The sequence below is a fragment of the Sciurus carolinensis genome, chromosome 14 (assembly GCF_902686445.1).
Source record: "Sciurus carolinensis chromosome 14, mSciCar1.2, whole genome shotgun sequence".
In the NCBI taxonomy this organism is placed as follows: domain Eukaryota; kingdom Metazoa; phylum Chordata; class Mammalia; order Rodentia; family Sciuridae; genus Sciurus; species Sciurus carolinensis.
In genome coordinates, this window is record NC_062226.1 from 24020169 (window position 1) to 24037522 (window position 17354).

The 17354-nt window shown below is 45.3% G+C and overlaps 1 protein-coding gene across 6 annotated transcripts in view; it reads left to right on the forward strand.

Moving 5' to 3' along the window:
• The window catches only part of Ptpn3 (protein tyrosine phosphatase non-receptor type 3), a 140161-nt gene that overhangs the window by 119537 nt on the left and 3270 nt on the right, over positions 1 to 17354 (forward strand). For all 6 annotated transcript variants that reach the window (XM_047524599.1, XM_047524602.1, XM_047524600.1 and 3 more), the window contains 5 exons: positions 6070 to 6160; positions 6433 to 6494; positions 8437 to 8583; positions 15949 to 16077; positions 17157 to 17302. In XM_047524599.1, coding sequence (XP_047380555.1) covers positions 6070 to 6160; positions 6433 to 6494; positions 8437 to 8583; positions 15949 to 16077; positions 17157 to 17302 — 575 coding nt within the window. The remainder of the gene's footprint in view (positions 1 to 6069; positions 6161 to 6432; positions 6495 to 8436; positions 8584 to 15948; positions 16078 to 17156; positions 17303 to 17354) is intronic.

A 17354-nucleotide genomic window follows, 5' to 3' on the forward strand; every position in this document is an offset into this window, starting at 1 on the left:
ACCCAGGCTCCAGTGCAGTCCCTGCCCCCATCGTGACACCGGGCAGTTGGGCAGCATTTGTGACTGGCCTCCAGTGCTGTGCTTTGTTCAGCCAAGATAAGGTTTTCTTCTCTGGCATGAGGGGACAGATCTGGTCCCCGCCGGGCCCTCATCTGGTGCTACCTCCAGCATGCTGTCCTCCCTCCTGAGAGTAGCTTGTGACCTAACCCACACTTCCCCTGGGGTGATGTTCTGCTTAAGCAACGGGAAGGATATGCAAGTGGTTTATGGCTTCATGGATAAAAACTCAGTGGTGATGCTCAGCTGTCCTTTATTTGAAGACCAGCTTTCCCGCAAACAAAAGAGCCCTGTGTCCGTGGCTTCCAGTGACCATGTGACCAGCAGCTGCTTTCTTGCCCACTCTTAGTTAAGATCTCATTGAAGACTCATCATCCGATAGAAAATGAAGAATCCTGCAAGGGAATTCCCCCCGCCCCTGGATGGATGGGTTAGAGCAGTGGCCACAAGACTCCAGATGTCCTGTCCACTCAAGCACCCTCACCTCTCCACTTCAGCATTGCCCATCTTTACTAGATCCCCAGACATCTTCTCTGATGCCTGTTCTTCCTTAACTGACATCATTGTAGGAACTACCCATTATGTCAGAACAAGTGACTCACGGACAAAGGTAGCTGAAAGCCATGAGAGGTTTAAATCAACACATGTCAAAATTCGTGAGGGTAAGCGTAGAACCCACCCACGAGACGAGTGCATTTAAAGCCAGGTGCAGTGGTGCACACCTGTACTTGCAGCTACTAAAGAGGCTAAGGCAGGAGGATGGCAAAGTTGAGGCCTGTCTGGGCAATGTAGTGAGACCCTGTCTCAAAATAGAAGGGACTGGGGAAGTGGGGGAGCACCCTGGATTCAATCTGCAGTACCGCCCCCCCCTCCAGTATATTTAAAAAATGATTTTCCAGGTTTTTTTTTTTGTTTTTTTTTTTTTTTTCATTTAAAAAAATACTAATATAGAGGCTGGGGTCGTGGCTCAGTGGTAGAGTGCTTGCCTGGCATGTGTGAGGCACTGGGTTCAATTCTCAGCACCACACATAGTTAAATGGATAAAATAAAGGTTTATCAATATCTAAAAAAAATTTTTTTAAAAATCAATATAATGTGTCTGGGGCAGATGGACACACGGGGTCACTCGAACAACCCTGTACCTGCCACAGGCCAGGACTTGTGGCAGTTTGTGTATGTCTGTGAGGGAGACGCCACCAGGACACTTGGTTAGCACACCAGCAGTAGATCGTACATCTGGGACTGTGTGTTGAAAGACTGCTCTCGAAGGTCTGTGGTGGTGTCCCTTGCTGTGACAAAATCAACCTTAAAGATGAAAGGTGTAGGTTTACTTTGGCTTATGGTTTCAGCGCTAAAAGCAAGTGAACTCTCAAAGAGCCTTCAGGGGACATTTAATACCCAAACCGTAACGAGGTCCCTAAATTACTAGCAGCCATCTCAGTGCAGCACACCTTGACAGTAGGTGGAGGCTCCAGGTGCCCTTGAGATGGCGTTCTCGGGCCTCTGGCTGGGTCAGTATGAAGGAAAGGTGGCGTCCCCAGTATGGACAGGCTCCCTGAGTAGTGAGTTGTCAGTTTGTCCACCGAGTGGCACCAGGAAAACACCTCTTGGGGCCTTTATGAAAGGTGAGTGTCCCTTACCTCAGTTCCATGGCACCATGTCTAAGGAAGTCATAACTGCTGTCTCTTGTCAGCTGTATTCACATGGTTTGCAGCCCTTTTAAAGCCACAGTTCCCATGCTCTTCCCTCTGCATAGCACCTACTGTGCGCCAGGCACAGTGCTGGCCTAGGGGTTCGTAGTGGTGAACAAAACAAGCAAACTTCCTGCAAAGGTGGCCATGTAGTTGATTCAGGGGACAGTCACCAGGAGTCCCAGTTGTGGCTGAAGCTGGCTTTGGCTTTTCTGGGGCATGAAAGGGACTGTTCCTGCTGGCCCTCTCCTTGCCCAGGGTCCCCTCAACCCCCTCCCTTCATTTTCCTGCTTCTCCCTTCTTGGGTTCTCAGCCTTCCAGAACCCCTGCTCTGTTCTGTGGAGGGTGGAGTCCTTCGCCCTGCCGGGTCTGCAGCCCCTGGCTGGAGCTGGTTGTATCTGCAGTCCTTGTCCAGGGGGTGACTGGATTTCACAGCTTTGGCTGAGGGAGAGGAATGAAGGGATGGGAGCCCTGGGGCTTCTCTCTGATATTAGAAAGCACATGCAAAGAAGTACTGAAACTCGAAAGCAGGCCTTCCAGCCCACCCACCTGTGCCGCTCCGGACAGCGCCAGCCTCTGCTCAGCTTTCTGTCTTTGGAGGCCAGGGCTGGAGATATTGATACTGCAATTTAAATACTGCTGTTCCTTAGCAACCCCACTCGGCCTGAGATTTTCATAATTTATCCTTAGTTTCAGAGCTTCTTAGAACTACACTCTGATAGGATGAGAACAGTGCATTTTAGGACATAATAATTCACATTTTCAGCAGGGCCTGGTGGTGTACACCTATAATCACAGTGACTCAGGAGGCAGAGGTAAGAGGATTGCAAGTTCAAGACCAGCCTCAGCAATTTTGCGAGGCCCTAAGCAATTTAGTGAGACCCTGTCTCAAAAATAAAAAAGGCTGGTGATGTGACTCGGTATGTTAAAGCACCCATGGGTTCAATCCCTGGTACAAAAAAAAATTCATATTTTCATAAAACCAAGTGGTTTCATAAATACTTGTCCCCATGATCTGCCTCTCAACCCCCTAGTTGCTCCCATTTTATTGATTTTTTAAAATATCTTTTTAGTCATTGATGGACCTTTATTATTTATATGTGGTGCTGAGAATCAAAGCCAGTGCCTCACCCATGCTAGGCCAGCGCTCTACCACGGAGCCACAAGCCAGCCCGTGGCTGCTGCCATTGTAATAGGATAGTATTTAGGGGGTATGCAACTAGGAGATCTTATCTGCCTTACACACCTGCAGCCTGGGAATAACAGAAACAAATGGTGTTTTTCCAGTCAATAATTATTTTATAGGTCTCGTCTCAAATTCTGGCCTGTATCCGAAAGCCTTAACTCACTGTGCTCCATCCCTGTCATGCCTGTTCCCTGCCCAGCCCGCTCCACTCGTATCGCCCCCTTCTCCAAGCAAGTTATTACACCCAGCTGACCCAGCAACCCACAGGGTCAGAGAGGAGTCAGTGCACCAAAGGACATGGAAAGCCACCTCCTCACACTTCAGAGACAAGCGCTTGAATCCTCTTTCCACCGAGTGGCTTCGGTCCCATGCTGCGCTAGCCTTTGCAGAGCAGATGTAAACCTGAGTGTGCTTTTTTGGACTTCCTAAATCCAAAGAGCTCTTAACTTTGATTTGCACACCCAACTTTCCCTGAAAATGTTGTATTTTATAATTTTATAAATAGATTTGTTGTCTTTTTTCCTCACTCCAGTCATGAATTTTAAAAATAATCATTTTCCTTATAATTCAGAAATAGCCCAAGTAAAAAAGAGTCTCCCATCCCCCATTCCATTCAGTTTCTTCTTTGTTAAGTTACAAATAACAATTTAGTGTGTAACCATCCATACCTGTTCCTGTGCTCATGCAAATATATGTACACACACACACAAGTGTACACATATAGGATTGTGCGTATACACTATGTTTGTATTGCTATTTAGGATCACCATTGTATATGTTGTTTGATAACATGCATTTTTCATTTAAAAGTAGATGAAGGGATGTTCTTCCAAATCTGTACTTTTAGCTTATCTTTTTATTATTTGCACAGAATTTTCTGGTCTGACTATACTGTAATTTCAGTCAAAACTTCCCCTTCTTGGGGAATATTCAGGTTGTTACCATTTTCTGGTTTTCCATGAATAAATATTCTGCTGCAGGTAAGCTTCTCTGACATGAATCTTTATGAATTTTTGTTGGATAAAGCCCAGAGTATACACATTTTAAAATGCTTAAACTCTGCCATAATACATCTTAAAAAATTTTAGTGTTTTACAGTCCTACTACTGAGATACATTTAAATCATATAAGTAAAACATTTTACTAAATCTGTTTGTCTGCCAGACCTTCTCAAGGTGACTGCATTTACATTTTTGTTATATAGAAGGTATATATCTTTTTACCTCCAGGTTAGATTTACTGGTTGCATTCACTTAATTGGATTTCCCCTCATACATCTACATTTTCCCCTCATACATTTAATCAGTTAGAACCAAATGCCACTTAGATCAATTTGACCTACTCCGATGTTCTTCTGCCAGAGTCAAACTAAAACCTCCAATAAATCATGAATTTATTTCTAGAATCAACTCATGGAGTCTTTAAAGCCTGCAGATATTTAAGAAGTAGTTCAGTGGCTACTTGATTGTATGAACTAAAACTGTACAGTTGATCGAATCAGTAGCTGAGCTCTTATAGAATTCAGAAATTTAAAACATTCAGTAAATGTATAAAATATAGCACTGTTATTATGACCCCAGATCTCCATGTTAATCCTCTTATAATAAATTCTATGTAGTTTAATAAGAGAAAAGCAGACTAAGAGAAGCCAGTTTGTTAAACAGTAGTTTGCAATGATAAACTATAGTAAACTAGATCATTGAGCCATTAAAAATCACCTTTGTAGAGAATATCTAATGACATGGAGAAATGGACATTACGTAGTAAGTAGGGGGACAGCCTTCAAAATTAGGGCAGACTTTCCCAGAACTTCCTATGTGTGTGTGTGTGTGTGTGAGAGAGAGAGAGAGAGAGAGAGAGAGAGAGATTGAGTTCTTCATATCTAAATTTGCCTGAGAAATACTTAACTGATCAGAAGGTAAACTCATGTGTGGGAGGACTTGTCTTGTTGGAGATTCATAGAACCTTAGGTAGATGAAAAAAGATTTCAACTTTGAAACTTTTCTGAGACGTATCTATTGCCTTCATTTAAGATACTTGACTTCCATTGACTAAGGTATGAGAAATGTATTTTTTGTCTTTAAAAATGTAGCATATGTATGTATGGTTTGCGTTTACTTTCATACTTAGATACATTCGTATACATGTACTCACAGAAAACAATCTGAAGAAGATAAATGAAAAGGTCATCTCGGAGTTGTGAAATTACTAGTAAGTTTTTTTCTGTAGACCAGTTTGAATTTCCCAAATTTGATGCAAAAAACAAAACAAAACAAAAAAAAGTTGTTTTCCCAGAGAGCTGATAAGAACCAGTAGTACAAAGGGCTTAACTTTTAGTTGTTCAAGTGGGGGTAATTGCCATATAGAAAAGAAAACATAAGCATTGGCAGCAGATGAGTCCATCCTCTTATTATCTTGGGCAAAGTATCTCTCCTCTGACTCACTTGCAAAATAAGAATAATTGTAATAACTCCCATAGGGCTGTGTGGAAGTCATGTCATACACGGTATCAACTTAATATATGCTTGTAGATACGCAAAGGTTGTTTTAACTAAATTTTGGTAGTGGTTGCATGTATAGGGAAATACCTCTTTAAACAGTTACTGTATATCAGATAAATGTTTTTACTATGGAAATAAACTTCTCAAATGACGAATGACATGCTCTGGCTCTTAAGCAAAAGATGTGGTTCGCTCCATTGAGTTGTAGGGAAATGGGGTTTAAAACTGATTTAGTTGATTTCCATTTAATTTTGAGTCAGAATTCCTCCCTTGTTCCCCCACCACCACTTGCTTTTAGCATGTGTCAAATAGCCATAAAAATAAGGTTTTATTGTCAGAACCCACTATCTGTGACTCAGATTCCCACCTATGACTTTTCCCCCTTGCAATGATCCTCAAACTTAAAACATTATTAAAGGATTTAGTCAGTCTCTCCTAGAACTGTAGAATTTTTTTCTTTGGGAAGATTTTTCCCTTAATATACTAACAACATATCATCACTTTAACATGTTATGATTTTGGAGTCATGTTAAAGTATATAAGTATATTTTCACATCCTTCCTTGTTAGCTGTTTTTTTGCAATGATTTTTTTTCCTTTTTTTTTTTTTTTTTTTTTGTCTGTTTGTCATTTAGCAACTCTACCGAAAAAAGCCAGGTTTGGCCATCACATTTGCAAAACTGCCTCAAAATTTGGACAAAAACCGATATAAAGATGTGCTGCCTTGTGAGTATCCGGCATGAATGCCTCCTTCCCCCCTACTCTGAGATAATGTTTCCCTTTTTAAAACAGATTGTCTGGTATTCTGGAACGATATTCAGTGTGTCTGTAAACACCACCGTCTTTATTGCAGCCATTTCAGACTCTGAACAGTTGGGGAATAGTGTTTATGCTAATGAGGCAAGAGCTGCAGATGGGGCTGGGAACTGAACTCTTGTTTACTTGGGATGATAAAAATAACACTGAGAATAATCGGTAAATTTTTCTCTCTCCCACAGATGACACCACCCGGGTATTATTGCAGGGAAATGAAGATTATATTAATGCAAGTTATGTGAATGTAAGTTGGAATCCGGGTGATCAGATAGTGAGCGTTTGTCATTGTAACAAGGATGGGGGTGGCCTGTAGGGTGCTTGGCGGGTGACAGTGCTCTCCTGTTCACAGCCTCATTTCAGCTCAACAGCCATGTGAGGGAAGGCAGAGTAGTCTCATTTTACAGAGGAGAAAACTAAGGTTCAGGGAGACGAAATAATTTGAAAAACCGCAAAGCTGAGATAGGAGCAAGAGGCATTCTGTGTTTCTAATTCCACATAACCTCTGTGTTTCCTGCCACTAGGTGTTTGGTTTTGCTGGTGGTGTTTGTAACTTTCTGTGATTGCCCCCACGTTATTAGTGTCATCCTGCCTAAATATAAGAAAAATAATACCTCTTCTGTACATAAAACCCAAAGAGGAAAAGGAAAAGGTACACATGTTTTGGGGAAAGCATTCATTTTTTTTATGCATTTGGGCATTTTGAGCAACTTACTTGGCCTTTCTGAACTTTAGGTTTCTTTATCTAAATCCAGTGTCAGCACACTTGTTCTATGTAGGGTCAGAATTTGGTCTTTGCATTTAAAATGTTACCATTTATATACTCCATGTATGTATATATGTCAAAATACATTCTACTGTCACGTATAAGTTAAAAAGAATAAATTTTTAAAAATCAGTGACGATAAGGGAAAATAAAAATGTTACCTTTTTAAGGTGTTGAAAACTATACGTAGCTTGTGGTTAGCAGATTTGACCCTCAAGCCATTATCTGCCAAGCCCTGAACTAAACAAATACGACTTTTCAGGCTAAGTCTCAGGTTATAGAAAATATCAAGAACTGTCCTAATAAAAATTGGTCTGATAAGTGATTCCTCTTACCCCAAAACATCTGTGGGATTCATAGACTGTCACTTCAACATTCCTGATGTCTTAGAAGCAGAGCATCAGAAATGGATGGCAACCCCACAAAGTCCAGACTCTCGATGTTATCAAGGGTCAAGGAAGCCATGAGCCCAAGCATTAACCAAATCATGGATTGGGATCCTTCATTTACCTTCCCAACCTAAGAACGAATGAATGACATTGCCAGTCCAAAGCTCAGAGGTCTCTGAGTGTTCTGTCATAGAAAAGTTGCAGCCAGAGGGGACAAAATAAAGTGGAGCAGGATGGGAGAAATGTTGGTCAAGATTGACCAACTTGGGGGCTAGGATTGTGGCTCAGTGGTAGAGCACTAACCTAGTATGAAAAGGTATCATGTTGACCTACAACTAAAACATATATATTGGAAAAAAAAAAGATTGACTGGCTTAATGATATAATCATTGGAAGTCAGGCTGAAAGCAAAAGACACAAGTTGATGGTATAAACCTGTATTACTGATGCCACCAAATCTTGTATGCTTTAAATAAAAATAAACAGTCCTACTCTAATTGCATGGCATTTAAAGTATAGCCTAATAAAGCTATTTGAAAACAAATAAATGGATTTTTGATAGAAAACCCTGCTTAGGAAAATGGGGTAGGGATTGATGAATCCTACTGAAAATGAAAATAATGGACAGGGGCTGGGGAGATAGCTCAGTTGGTAGAGTGCTCACCTCGCAAGCACAAGGCCCTGGGTTTGATCCCCAGTACTGCAAAAAAAAAAAAAAAAAAAGAAAGAAAATAATGAACATTGGTTATATTTAGTATAGAGCAATGAAAGTCACTTAAACTCCATCTTGAAGGGACATTTTTGGGTTATGCCTACTGAGTGTCATCTAGTTTAATTTTAAATATACTAATGGTAGCATTACTGTCAAATCTTTTTTAAGGATTTTTAATAATAACTTTCTTTGATTTTTCTTATTCACTGTGGATTGATATAACTGTTCCATGTGATGTCAGCAAGTAGAAGAGTTTAAAATGCAGAGCCCTGCCCACCTTGTGGCAGTAACAGATTATAATCCTTTGCCCATCTCTTGCTAGATGGAAATTCCTGCTGCTAACCTTGTGAACAAGTACATTGCCACTCAGGGACCCCTACCACATACCTGTGCACAATTTTGGCAAGTCGTCTGGGATCAGAAGTTGTCTCTCATTGTCATGTTGACAACTCTCACAGAGCGAGGGCGGGTAAGTACATCAATTTCCAATTCAGACGTATGCAGTGTCACACCACACTGTATGGAGCATCAGTCTCAGGCTGGAAAGGGTTGCCTCCTGGTTTATGCCCCATAAATCTCTTTGTTCCACCAAATGCACACCTCCCAAAGACAGGATGCTCAGCCCCACCCCTGCCCACTCCCAGCATGGATCCAATATATCCAGAAGATACACCAGAAGAGCATTCCTCTTGCCTCACCCCATCTTCCCAGAACTTCTGTGTTGGCTATGACCTCATCCCCCTGGGACAAGTGCTGGTTCTGAAAGAGCAATGTGTATCAGGTAAACAGTGGTTGTAAATAGTAAGAGAAATTATATTATTGTATGATTTTCCATAGAAACAGTTTAATGATTCTATAACAGAAGTCAGTATACAGGAGATACTTCTATCATGCTTCCTGAACTTTTGGATACATCTTAATATCTTCATGAAATATTCAGAAACACACTCCAAAATCAAATATAAATTAATTTTGAACCACCTGCATTGAGTGATCTCTATGCCACTTCCGCCCATTGGTTCCACCCCCGGTATTGTTCAGAATGCCAAAGTAATCCATGTCAAAAATGAGAATACATAGGAATTGATATGGGTAATATTCTTGAGGAGATTAGTCTACTTTTTCACCTGAAACAAAATAAGAATTCCTACTAATTCCACAGAGCCCCGTGGATTGCAGAGGACTTTTACATATGTGGTCCTAGATAAACAGCTCCCTACCATGGCAAGCACATTTCCAGGATCCATCCTGTTGATGTTCAGCTTTGCTTTTTAAAAATTCCTCCTCACAATGAATATATCACTTTTAACCATCATTCCATATGGTTCTGCTACATGGAAGACACAAAATAAATTCCTCTTCTGTATAATAACCTTTTCAATATCTGAAAATAACCTTCCATTAAGCCATGTCAACAGAGACTATGTTGGCTTTATCTTGTTATTGCCATTGAGCCACTTTCTTCCCTTCAGCACTTAATGCCCTTAACTCTTGGAACCTTCATTCAGCACACTGGAGCCAGACTGGTTTGAAAACATGGTTCCTTTTGAGCAAGTTACTTAACCTCTCAGACCCTCAGCTTCTCCTAAATACACAGTAGAGATGGTAGTAGTGCCTACTTTTGAGGGTCAGTGAAGACAAAGACAATACAAAATAAAGAGCTTAGAGAACTGCCATGTTGCAAATGTCAAGCAAATGTTGCTGTAGTTCTATGTCATCATCGTTATCATTTGCATTTAGTCCTCAGATCTGGTTTTCTGGGGCATCCTTATTTCTTTGCATTAGTTATTATTCTTAGCTCTTGTTGCTCACAGATTTAGTCAGAATTTCTCATCTCTAAGTCAATGATGAAAAATTGTAAAGTCAAGAGACAGTAGAAACTTCGTCTAGAATCCTGTTTTTCAGAGTCATTGAGGACATACTTTGGGGAGCTGTTGTTAATCCTGGCAACCCTGCTCTTGTCTCCTCTCATTTTTCCATCTCCTCTACCCAGTTGCATGAGAGATTATCTGAGGCTTGGCTGATTTATACACCAGCTCTGTGGCATCACCTGGTCTTTTTGTCTGAAAGACTCTTTTTTGTCTTATTTTTGTTTAAGTTCTGTTTTTTAAAAATTTGATCTAATCAGTTTTACATGACAGTAGAATGCATTTGGACACATCATACATAAATAGAGGGTAATTTCTTGTTCTTCTGGTTGTACATGATGTAGGATCACACCAATCATGTAGTTGTAATTTTTTAATTTTTGTTTTTCATAAGAGATGACATTACTTGGACCCTTTTCGAATATAGGTAACTCCAGCCGCTCACAGTGCTGTCCTGTTCTAAAGTGCCTACAGCTTGTTGGTTCTGTGGTGTAGTGGGTAAGGAGGCCCTAACTCATACTTGAGTTTAAATCCTGGCTCTGCAATTCCTGTGTGGCTTATGAATTATATAAAATGGAATAATGGTAGCACCTATCTTGTAGGGTTGTGGAGGAATTGAAAGCTAATATAAATAACCTCTTGGAAGAGTACTCAGCCCACAGAAAATATATAAATGTTAGCTGGCAGTAGCAGTATTAGTAATTTGGGTGCCACATTAATGATTACTATGAGGACAATACTGCATTTGTTTTGTGGTATTATTTATTATTTTCTTCAAATTGCTTTAATAAATTTCCTTAGAAAGATATTTCTTAAATGGAAATCTGCTGATCCATATCACTCTCCATAAACAAAAGCTATGTGTAAACTTACGAAGACCACAAATTCTGAATTCTCTTGCCTTCTGGGCTCTGAACCTGAGGCCTGTACTCTCCCTCTCTTTCTCTCGGTTATTATAAAAACAGAATTAAAGTATTAGGTAATGTTAAAGCGGTTTCAAACCCGGATCGAGTCTCTTGCCGTGGCACGATCAGAAACACCTCGTGAGAAGCATGCCAAACATGCTGTGGGTGGCTTCACGCGGCCCAGCTTCCTGAGGCCGGTGGTGTCCTGCGCTGCTGGCAGGCTCTGATCTGGGCTGTCTGATATTTTACGGCCAGTGAACATCAAGTCTTTTGCCTTGTCACTTTGTGCGTTTTCTGCCTGGCTTTGGTCCCTTGTCCTGTCCAGATTTCCTCAGAAACAGTGCATGGAGGTACCACCCTGTTGTCTCGTGAGATCTGTTAGGTCATGATGCAACTGTGGAGTCCGCATCTGAGTCCGCTCAGGCAGGCTCCTTGTCTGGCAGGCGTCTCTTTCCCCTTTAACATCCTCCCTGCCCTTTCCAGCTGGACAGCCATTCTTCTCCTTGGAGAAAAGGCAGCCCCCACAGGAATGGGTGGTAACAGATGATCTGCCCTGGATAGCGGCCCCCTTCTCCCTTCTCAGCTTGTCCCTTTCTGCCATCTGAGAGGCCTCGCCCTCCTCCGTCCACTCTGCTAGATCCTGCCCCTCCTGCTCTCTGCTCCTGCCCTCCCCTCCTCTCATGTGGGTTGCCACTCAGAACCTGATGGAACCTGAGCTCATGTGAGGTCTGCGTGACCCTGCACATGGCGTTGTTGCTGAGCCCTTTCTTCCTAACTGAACCTGTCCTGCTGCTCCCCTCTGTTTCCCGCATCTCCCGGGAGGCTAGCACCCGCTTCAGCATCTCTGGCCCTGGGAATTTACTTTCTTGTTTATCAATTGTTAGAAACCTGTTCTTCCAAACTCCAGGGTATATGTTTCCCCTCTCCTGTTACAAACCCTTGGGTGACCCGGGCCCTTTGTCCTACTGTCCCTGACTCCTCATCTCACCCACCAGTTCTTCCAGATCAGGAGTTGGTCCTTCCAGGTGAGCAGCTTTGCTCCTCTTTTTCCAAAAGATGGAATTTCCAGCAAATCCTTTTTATTTTCTCCCCTGTGGTGCATTCAGGAGAGTAGGGCTCCTGGCAGGTGTGCACTGGCTAGGGATCCCACACCTCTCTGTGCTGCCTGGGCAGAGCCACAGCCTCCCGTGTCTCTGGAGTCGGGCAGACTTGCCTGTGTACTCTCGTTTCTCCCTTTTTCCATTCCCCCCAGAGTGGTTTTCACTGTGCCCTCCCTAGAGGCTCAGGGGCTTCCTCCTAAAGGTATTGCTTTTCATCTGGAAGCCTTTTCCCTCACCTTCCATAGGACATTTCTTTGGGGGGAAAATTCTTTTCCCATCTACCTATGAATAATATGGATGCTCCTTCCTGGTCTGCCAGTCACTTAAGGCACAGGCTTTGGGGTCAGTGGAGGCATTTGGCTTCTGGAACCATCATTGAACTGGATACACTTGGACAGGACCTTAGCTTTGGTTTCCTTATCTCTAGAAAGGAGGCGGCAACATCTGTCTCTTGCGTGTTTTGAGGGTTCAGAATGAACTGCACTGGGCCCGTCCATCGTGGGTGTTTCTATGTGGCAAGTGACTCTGGATTTCATTGCCCTCATTTCCCTTGGCCAGAGGCAAGTTGTTCTGCTGCTCTGAGTAACAGGAGAGGCCCAGATTGTCACAAGGACACTGAAGTGTCAGGAAGAGGTTCGGAGCAGCACGGAGCTCTGTCAGCCGCCACACCCTGCCTAGTAACATGCACACGGGCAGGAGGATTCTCCCTGGGAACATCTGAGCCAGGTTTTATCCTGCCCCCTGAGAAGTCCAGCAAATGGAGCTGGGCACTGACTCCTACCACCTCCTGAACGCCGAACCCCTCTGCTCCCTGACAGGACTCCAACCTGAGTGTCCTCCCAGATGGTGCCAGAGTCGCCACCCGCCGTGTACTCATGCATGGCCTGTCCCCGCAGCCCCCATCCCAGGCACTCGGTGCTCCGTCACCTAAGCCAAGGGTCTGGCACCTCCCTTCTCTTCACTTCCCACATCTACTCACCACGGCTGGCACCACTGACCACCAGTCTATCTGTCCTCTGTTCCCAGGGCCCCTGCTTCTGTCAGAGCCTTTGCATCCCCCTCCCAGGGACAGCAAGGACCTCCTGCTGGCCCCAAGCCTAGCTCAGGCATGGACACAGCTTTCAGCCAGACCTTGCCAGTGGGTCAGCCTGCTCCTGCGTTTTCCCGTGGTGCCCTCAGAGACTCAGAGCACAGCCTCCCCGGCACCCACCCGCAGACCACCTTGCCTGAGTGGTTGTATCCAGCTGTTTTCTGTTCCCTTGGAGCACCAGGGGCCTCTTTACCATGTGCAGCCCATGCCCTCTGCCCTGATGCTCCCTCCCTGCCCCACCCAACTGGGAAGTGCCCTTGGCCTTCAGCACTGAGCTCCTGTCCCCTCTGTCCAGGACATCCACGTCACCTCCTACAGGACCTACCTCTTTCTCTGCCTTTCCTCCTTCACACATTCTGATGGCCAAATTTGAGAGCAGCTTGAGGATAATGCCACACTCTGTCCAATCCATCATGACATCTCCAGGGATGTGTGTTGACTGACTAAACAACACAGCAAACTTCATCGTAAAGTTGCCTCTCCCTGCCCAGCCTCCTGAGGCGATGCTCTGCCCCCTCCCAGGAACGCAGTCTTCAGCACGTTCCCTGTGGTCCAGACAGGTACATCTTTTCCAAAACCATTTCAGTGGTCAGTTTTCCCTTCCTGAAGCCTCTTATCAAAGCCACACTTGGGACTAGAAGGAGAGCAGTAACCCCTGCTCAGCTTGTGAATCCCTAAGGAAAGAGCCTTCTGAATCCTGGCAGCGTCTGCCTGGGATCCATCTCCAGCAACCCCATTGCCTGCCAACCAGCTTCACTGACCATTGTCCCTCCCTAAAGTGCCAGGTCCTTTGTTTGGCTTACCTGTTTAATCCTCACGCTCTGCAGAGGTGTGTTTCCTTGTCATTTCATGGGATATCCACCCAGCAAAGAGTTCGTAGCCCTGGAGTGAAACCCCCGTGCCCCAGTGCCTGTGTGGGTGACCTGACACCAGTTCTCAGCATTCTCTGAGCCTCGGTTCTCTCTTGCAAAACAGAGGCATTTGTGGAACCTTCCTCCAGCTGTTACCAGGCCGAGATCAACTAACGTCCATGCAAAGCACCCTCCCGTCCTTAGCATACACCATTCAAACAACAGTATTGATTATTGATATTATTAACAATATTAGTTTATCTTGGCCTCAGAACAACCCCGAAGCAAGGACCGTGAATGCCTGTTTTGTGTCTGAATAAACTGAGGCTCAGAGAATGAACTAACTTGTGTCAGATCATCCCCTTAGGAACTGGGGCATCCTTGTCCCCTGCATCCCTGCCAGTAACAGTCATGTAGAAACTGAGGCTCAGAGAAGTTAAGTAACTAGCTCAAGATGACACAGTTGGCTAGTATAGTGTTTTAACCATGTTTGAAACCTAGGATCTCCACAAACTTCTTCATTTTTCCACTACACCCCGGTGCTTATAGATCTAAGTGGACCTAAAATCTAAATTTGATCAGAGGTAAAGAGAGATCCAGTGCTGGCCAGGTATACTGTAAAGATCCTCTGGGAAGACAGGTGTTTGTAGCTCTGCCTTGAATAGGTTGATTACTTGAGAGAGCATCTGCCTCCAGTGTTCCTGCAGGCAGGACCCTCGGGCCTCACCTCCCCTGCAGGTGAGGACACAGGCAGATGCAGAGCCCACGTGGGTGACTTGGCTTCTTTCCTTCTCTACAGACATGTCTAAGGAGAGTTGGAAAGCAGTTCCTGACCAAGACACCCACATTTACTATTTCCAAGTAAATCCTCAACTCCAACTTTATAGCAGCATATTTTAATTTCAGATATTCACTGTGATATTTGAAAATAAGGCTGGAAAAGCTGTTTCCTGACAAATTGCATGTGTCTGTTGGTTATACCACCTTTCTGCTCTAAACAAATATAGTTTTTACTTAAGTTGGTGCAACTCCGGGCTTGGGGGGAAATATTTTTTTTAACGAGTGAGAATCTGACAGACAGGAACTGGGCCAGGCTGGGCAGCTTAGCCGGCACCTGACTGAGAGCCAGAGGCAGGGGCAACCATGGCTTATGGAAGACACTCCAGGGTTTGTGGCGAGGAGTAGACCACAGTGAAGGTGATGGCATTGGTCAGTCTGTGGGAGGCCACAGGTGTATCGAGAGACACCATGGTGTGCTGTGGGATGCGTGCTGAACAGTGTCACAGCAGTCTCTGGCCTTGGCAGGTCACTGCCCTGCGTCAGGGTCCTGTGCTCTGTGGAGTCTCAGCTCCTTAGAGAATCACCTGTGAAAGCATCAGAGGACAGGAGATGCTTCTCACGTGAATAGGGTGTTCTTCTCAGCTTGGAGATTTCCTTAATCTGATTTCTATGGAGTCTCTGACCCCCCTTACTCGGTTGATGCAGAGCCCATAACAATGATGAGCCCACCGTGAGCTCCCTGCAGCTCCGTCACCACCCTGGAGATCCTCGAGGCAGGTGCTGCCTCCAGCTGTCAAGTGGAAAATGGAAAGATGCAAGAGGTTTTTGAAATCAGGGGAGCTCTGTCTGACTCCCAAACGTGTGCTCTTGACCACTGTGCCTGAGGCTCCTCCCTCAAAGGCCAGGTGGAGGGTGGAGGGCTGAGGTAGGAGGGGCTGTTGGAGCAGGGAAGGGGCCTGAGGACCTGGGTTGGTCTGAGTGGGGTGGAGGTTGCTCACAAGCCCAGGCCCATGTCTGCTCCTCCTGCTCCAGGCTCCGTCCCAGGGGTGATTGGCCTCTGGAAAGGCGGCCTCCAAAGGAGGCGGAGTTCTGCACTCCCACCCCACACAGCAGGTGGACCTCACCTGACATCCTCTCCCATCAGCTCTCACCCAGAGGCCTGACCAGGAGGCCTGTCCGCCCATAGCTGTTCCCACACGTGCCTCGCAGAGGAAGCTAACCTGCACTCGGTTTCTTACAGACCAAGTGTCACCAGTACTGGCCCGATCCCCCAGACGTCATGGACCACGGCATCTTCCATATCCGGTGTCAGTCTGAGGACTGCACCATTGCCTACGTGTCCCGAGAAATGCTGGTCACAAACACAGAGGTAAGCAGCTGTCTGTGTGGGCAGGTGGCACACCAGCAGCCACCGTGGTCCCTGCCTCCAGGTCTGCTCTGTTTCACCTGATGGAGCTGTCAGTCAGTAAACATGCAAGACTCCCAGTCAGAGCTGGGCCCGGGCATGCACAGCGGCGCCATTCGCAACAGCCAAGTAGGGGAAGCAGCCCCGAGTCCACCGAGAGATGAATGAGTAAACCAAATGGGTATAGCCACACAATGGAATAGTACTCAGCCTTAAAAAGGAGGGTGGATTTGGACACGTGCTACAACTCAGTGAACCTTGGGGATGCAATGCTAAGTGAAATAGGCCAGTCACAGAAGGACAAAAACTGAGAATTCCATCTATATAAAGTACCTGGAACAGTCAAATTTATAGAAGGGGAAATGGTAGTTGCCAGGAGTTTGAGGAAGGAGGACAGTCCGGAGTTTAAGTTCGAGTGATAAAGTTCTGGAAATAATGGTGATGATAGCACAACATTGTGAATGAGTATACTGATTGCCACTGGACCTTTAAAAATGGCTAAACTTGGGCTGGGGATGTAGCTCAGTTGGTAGAGTGCTTACCTCGCAAACACAGGTTCAATCCCCAGCACCGCAAAAAAAAAAAAAAAAAAGGCTAAACCGGTAACCTTTATGTGTCTTGTGCCACAGCCAAAGAAATATATATAAAGGGGCCAAGGGTGTAATTCAGTGGTATAGTGGTGGGTTTAGCATGCTCAAGGCCCTGGGTTTGATCCACAGCACCATAAAGTTTTTGTGTGTGTGTGTGTGCGCGCGCGTGTGCGTGTGTGCGCGCGTACGCAGCCAGCTGTGTGGGCCTATTGCAAGCACCGCTGGAGCAAATGGAAGAAGTCACTAAAGGCGAAAGTCAGAGGCCATCCTCCAGGAGGGGCCAAGCTGAGCAGAGGATGGGCATCTCGGGAGAGTGGGAGGACGTGGGAGTGCGCAGGGGCCGCAGCAGAGCTGTGCGCAGTAGGAGTAGGGACACCAGGCGCAGGGCCCTGGCGCGGGCGGGGGGACAGGGCCTGCCATCGGGACTGATTGAGGCCACCACACCTTCTGCAGACTGGGGAAGAGCACACCGTGACACACCTCCAGTACGTCGCGTGGCCCGACCACGGCGTGCCTGATGACTCCTCAGACTTTCTGGAGTTTGTGACCTACGTGAGGTCCCTGCGGGTGGACGGGGAGCCCGTCTTAGTTCACTGCAGGTACTGTCCCTCGTTTTGCCTTACTACGCCCCTGGGGAAAGGCCCGGAGAAG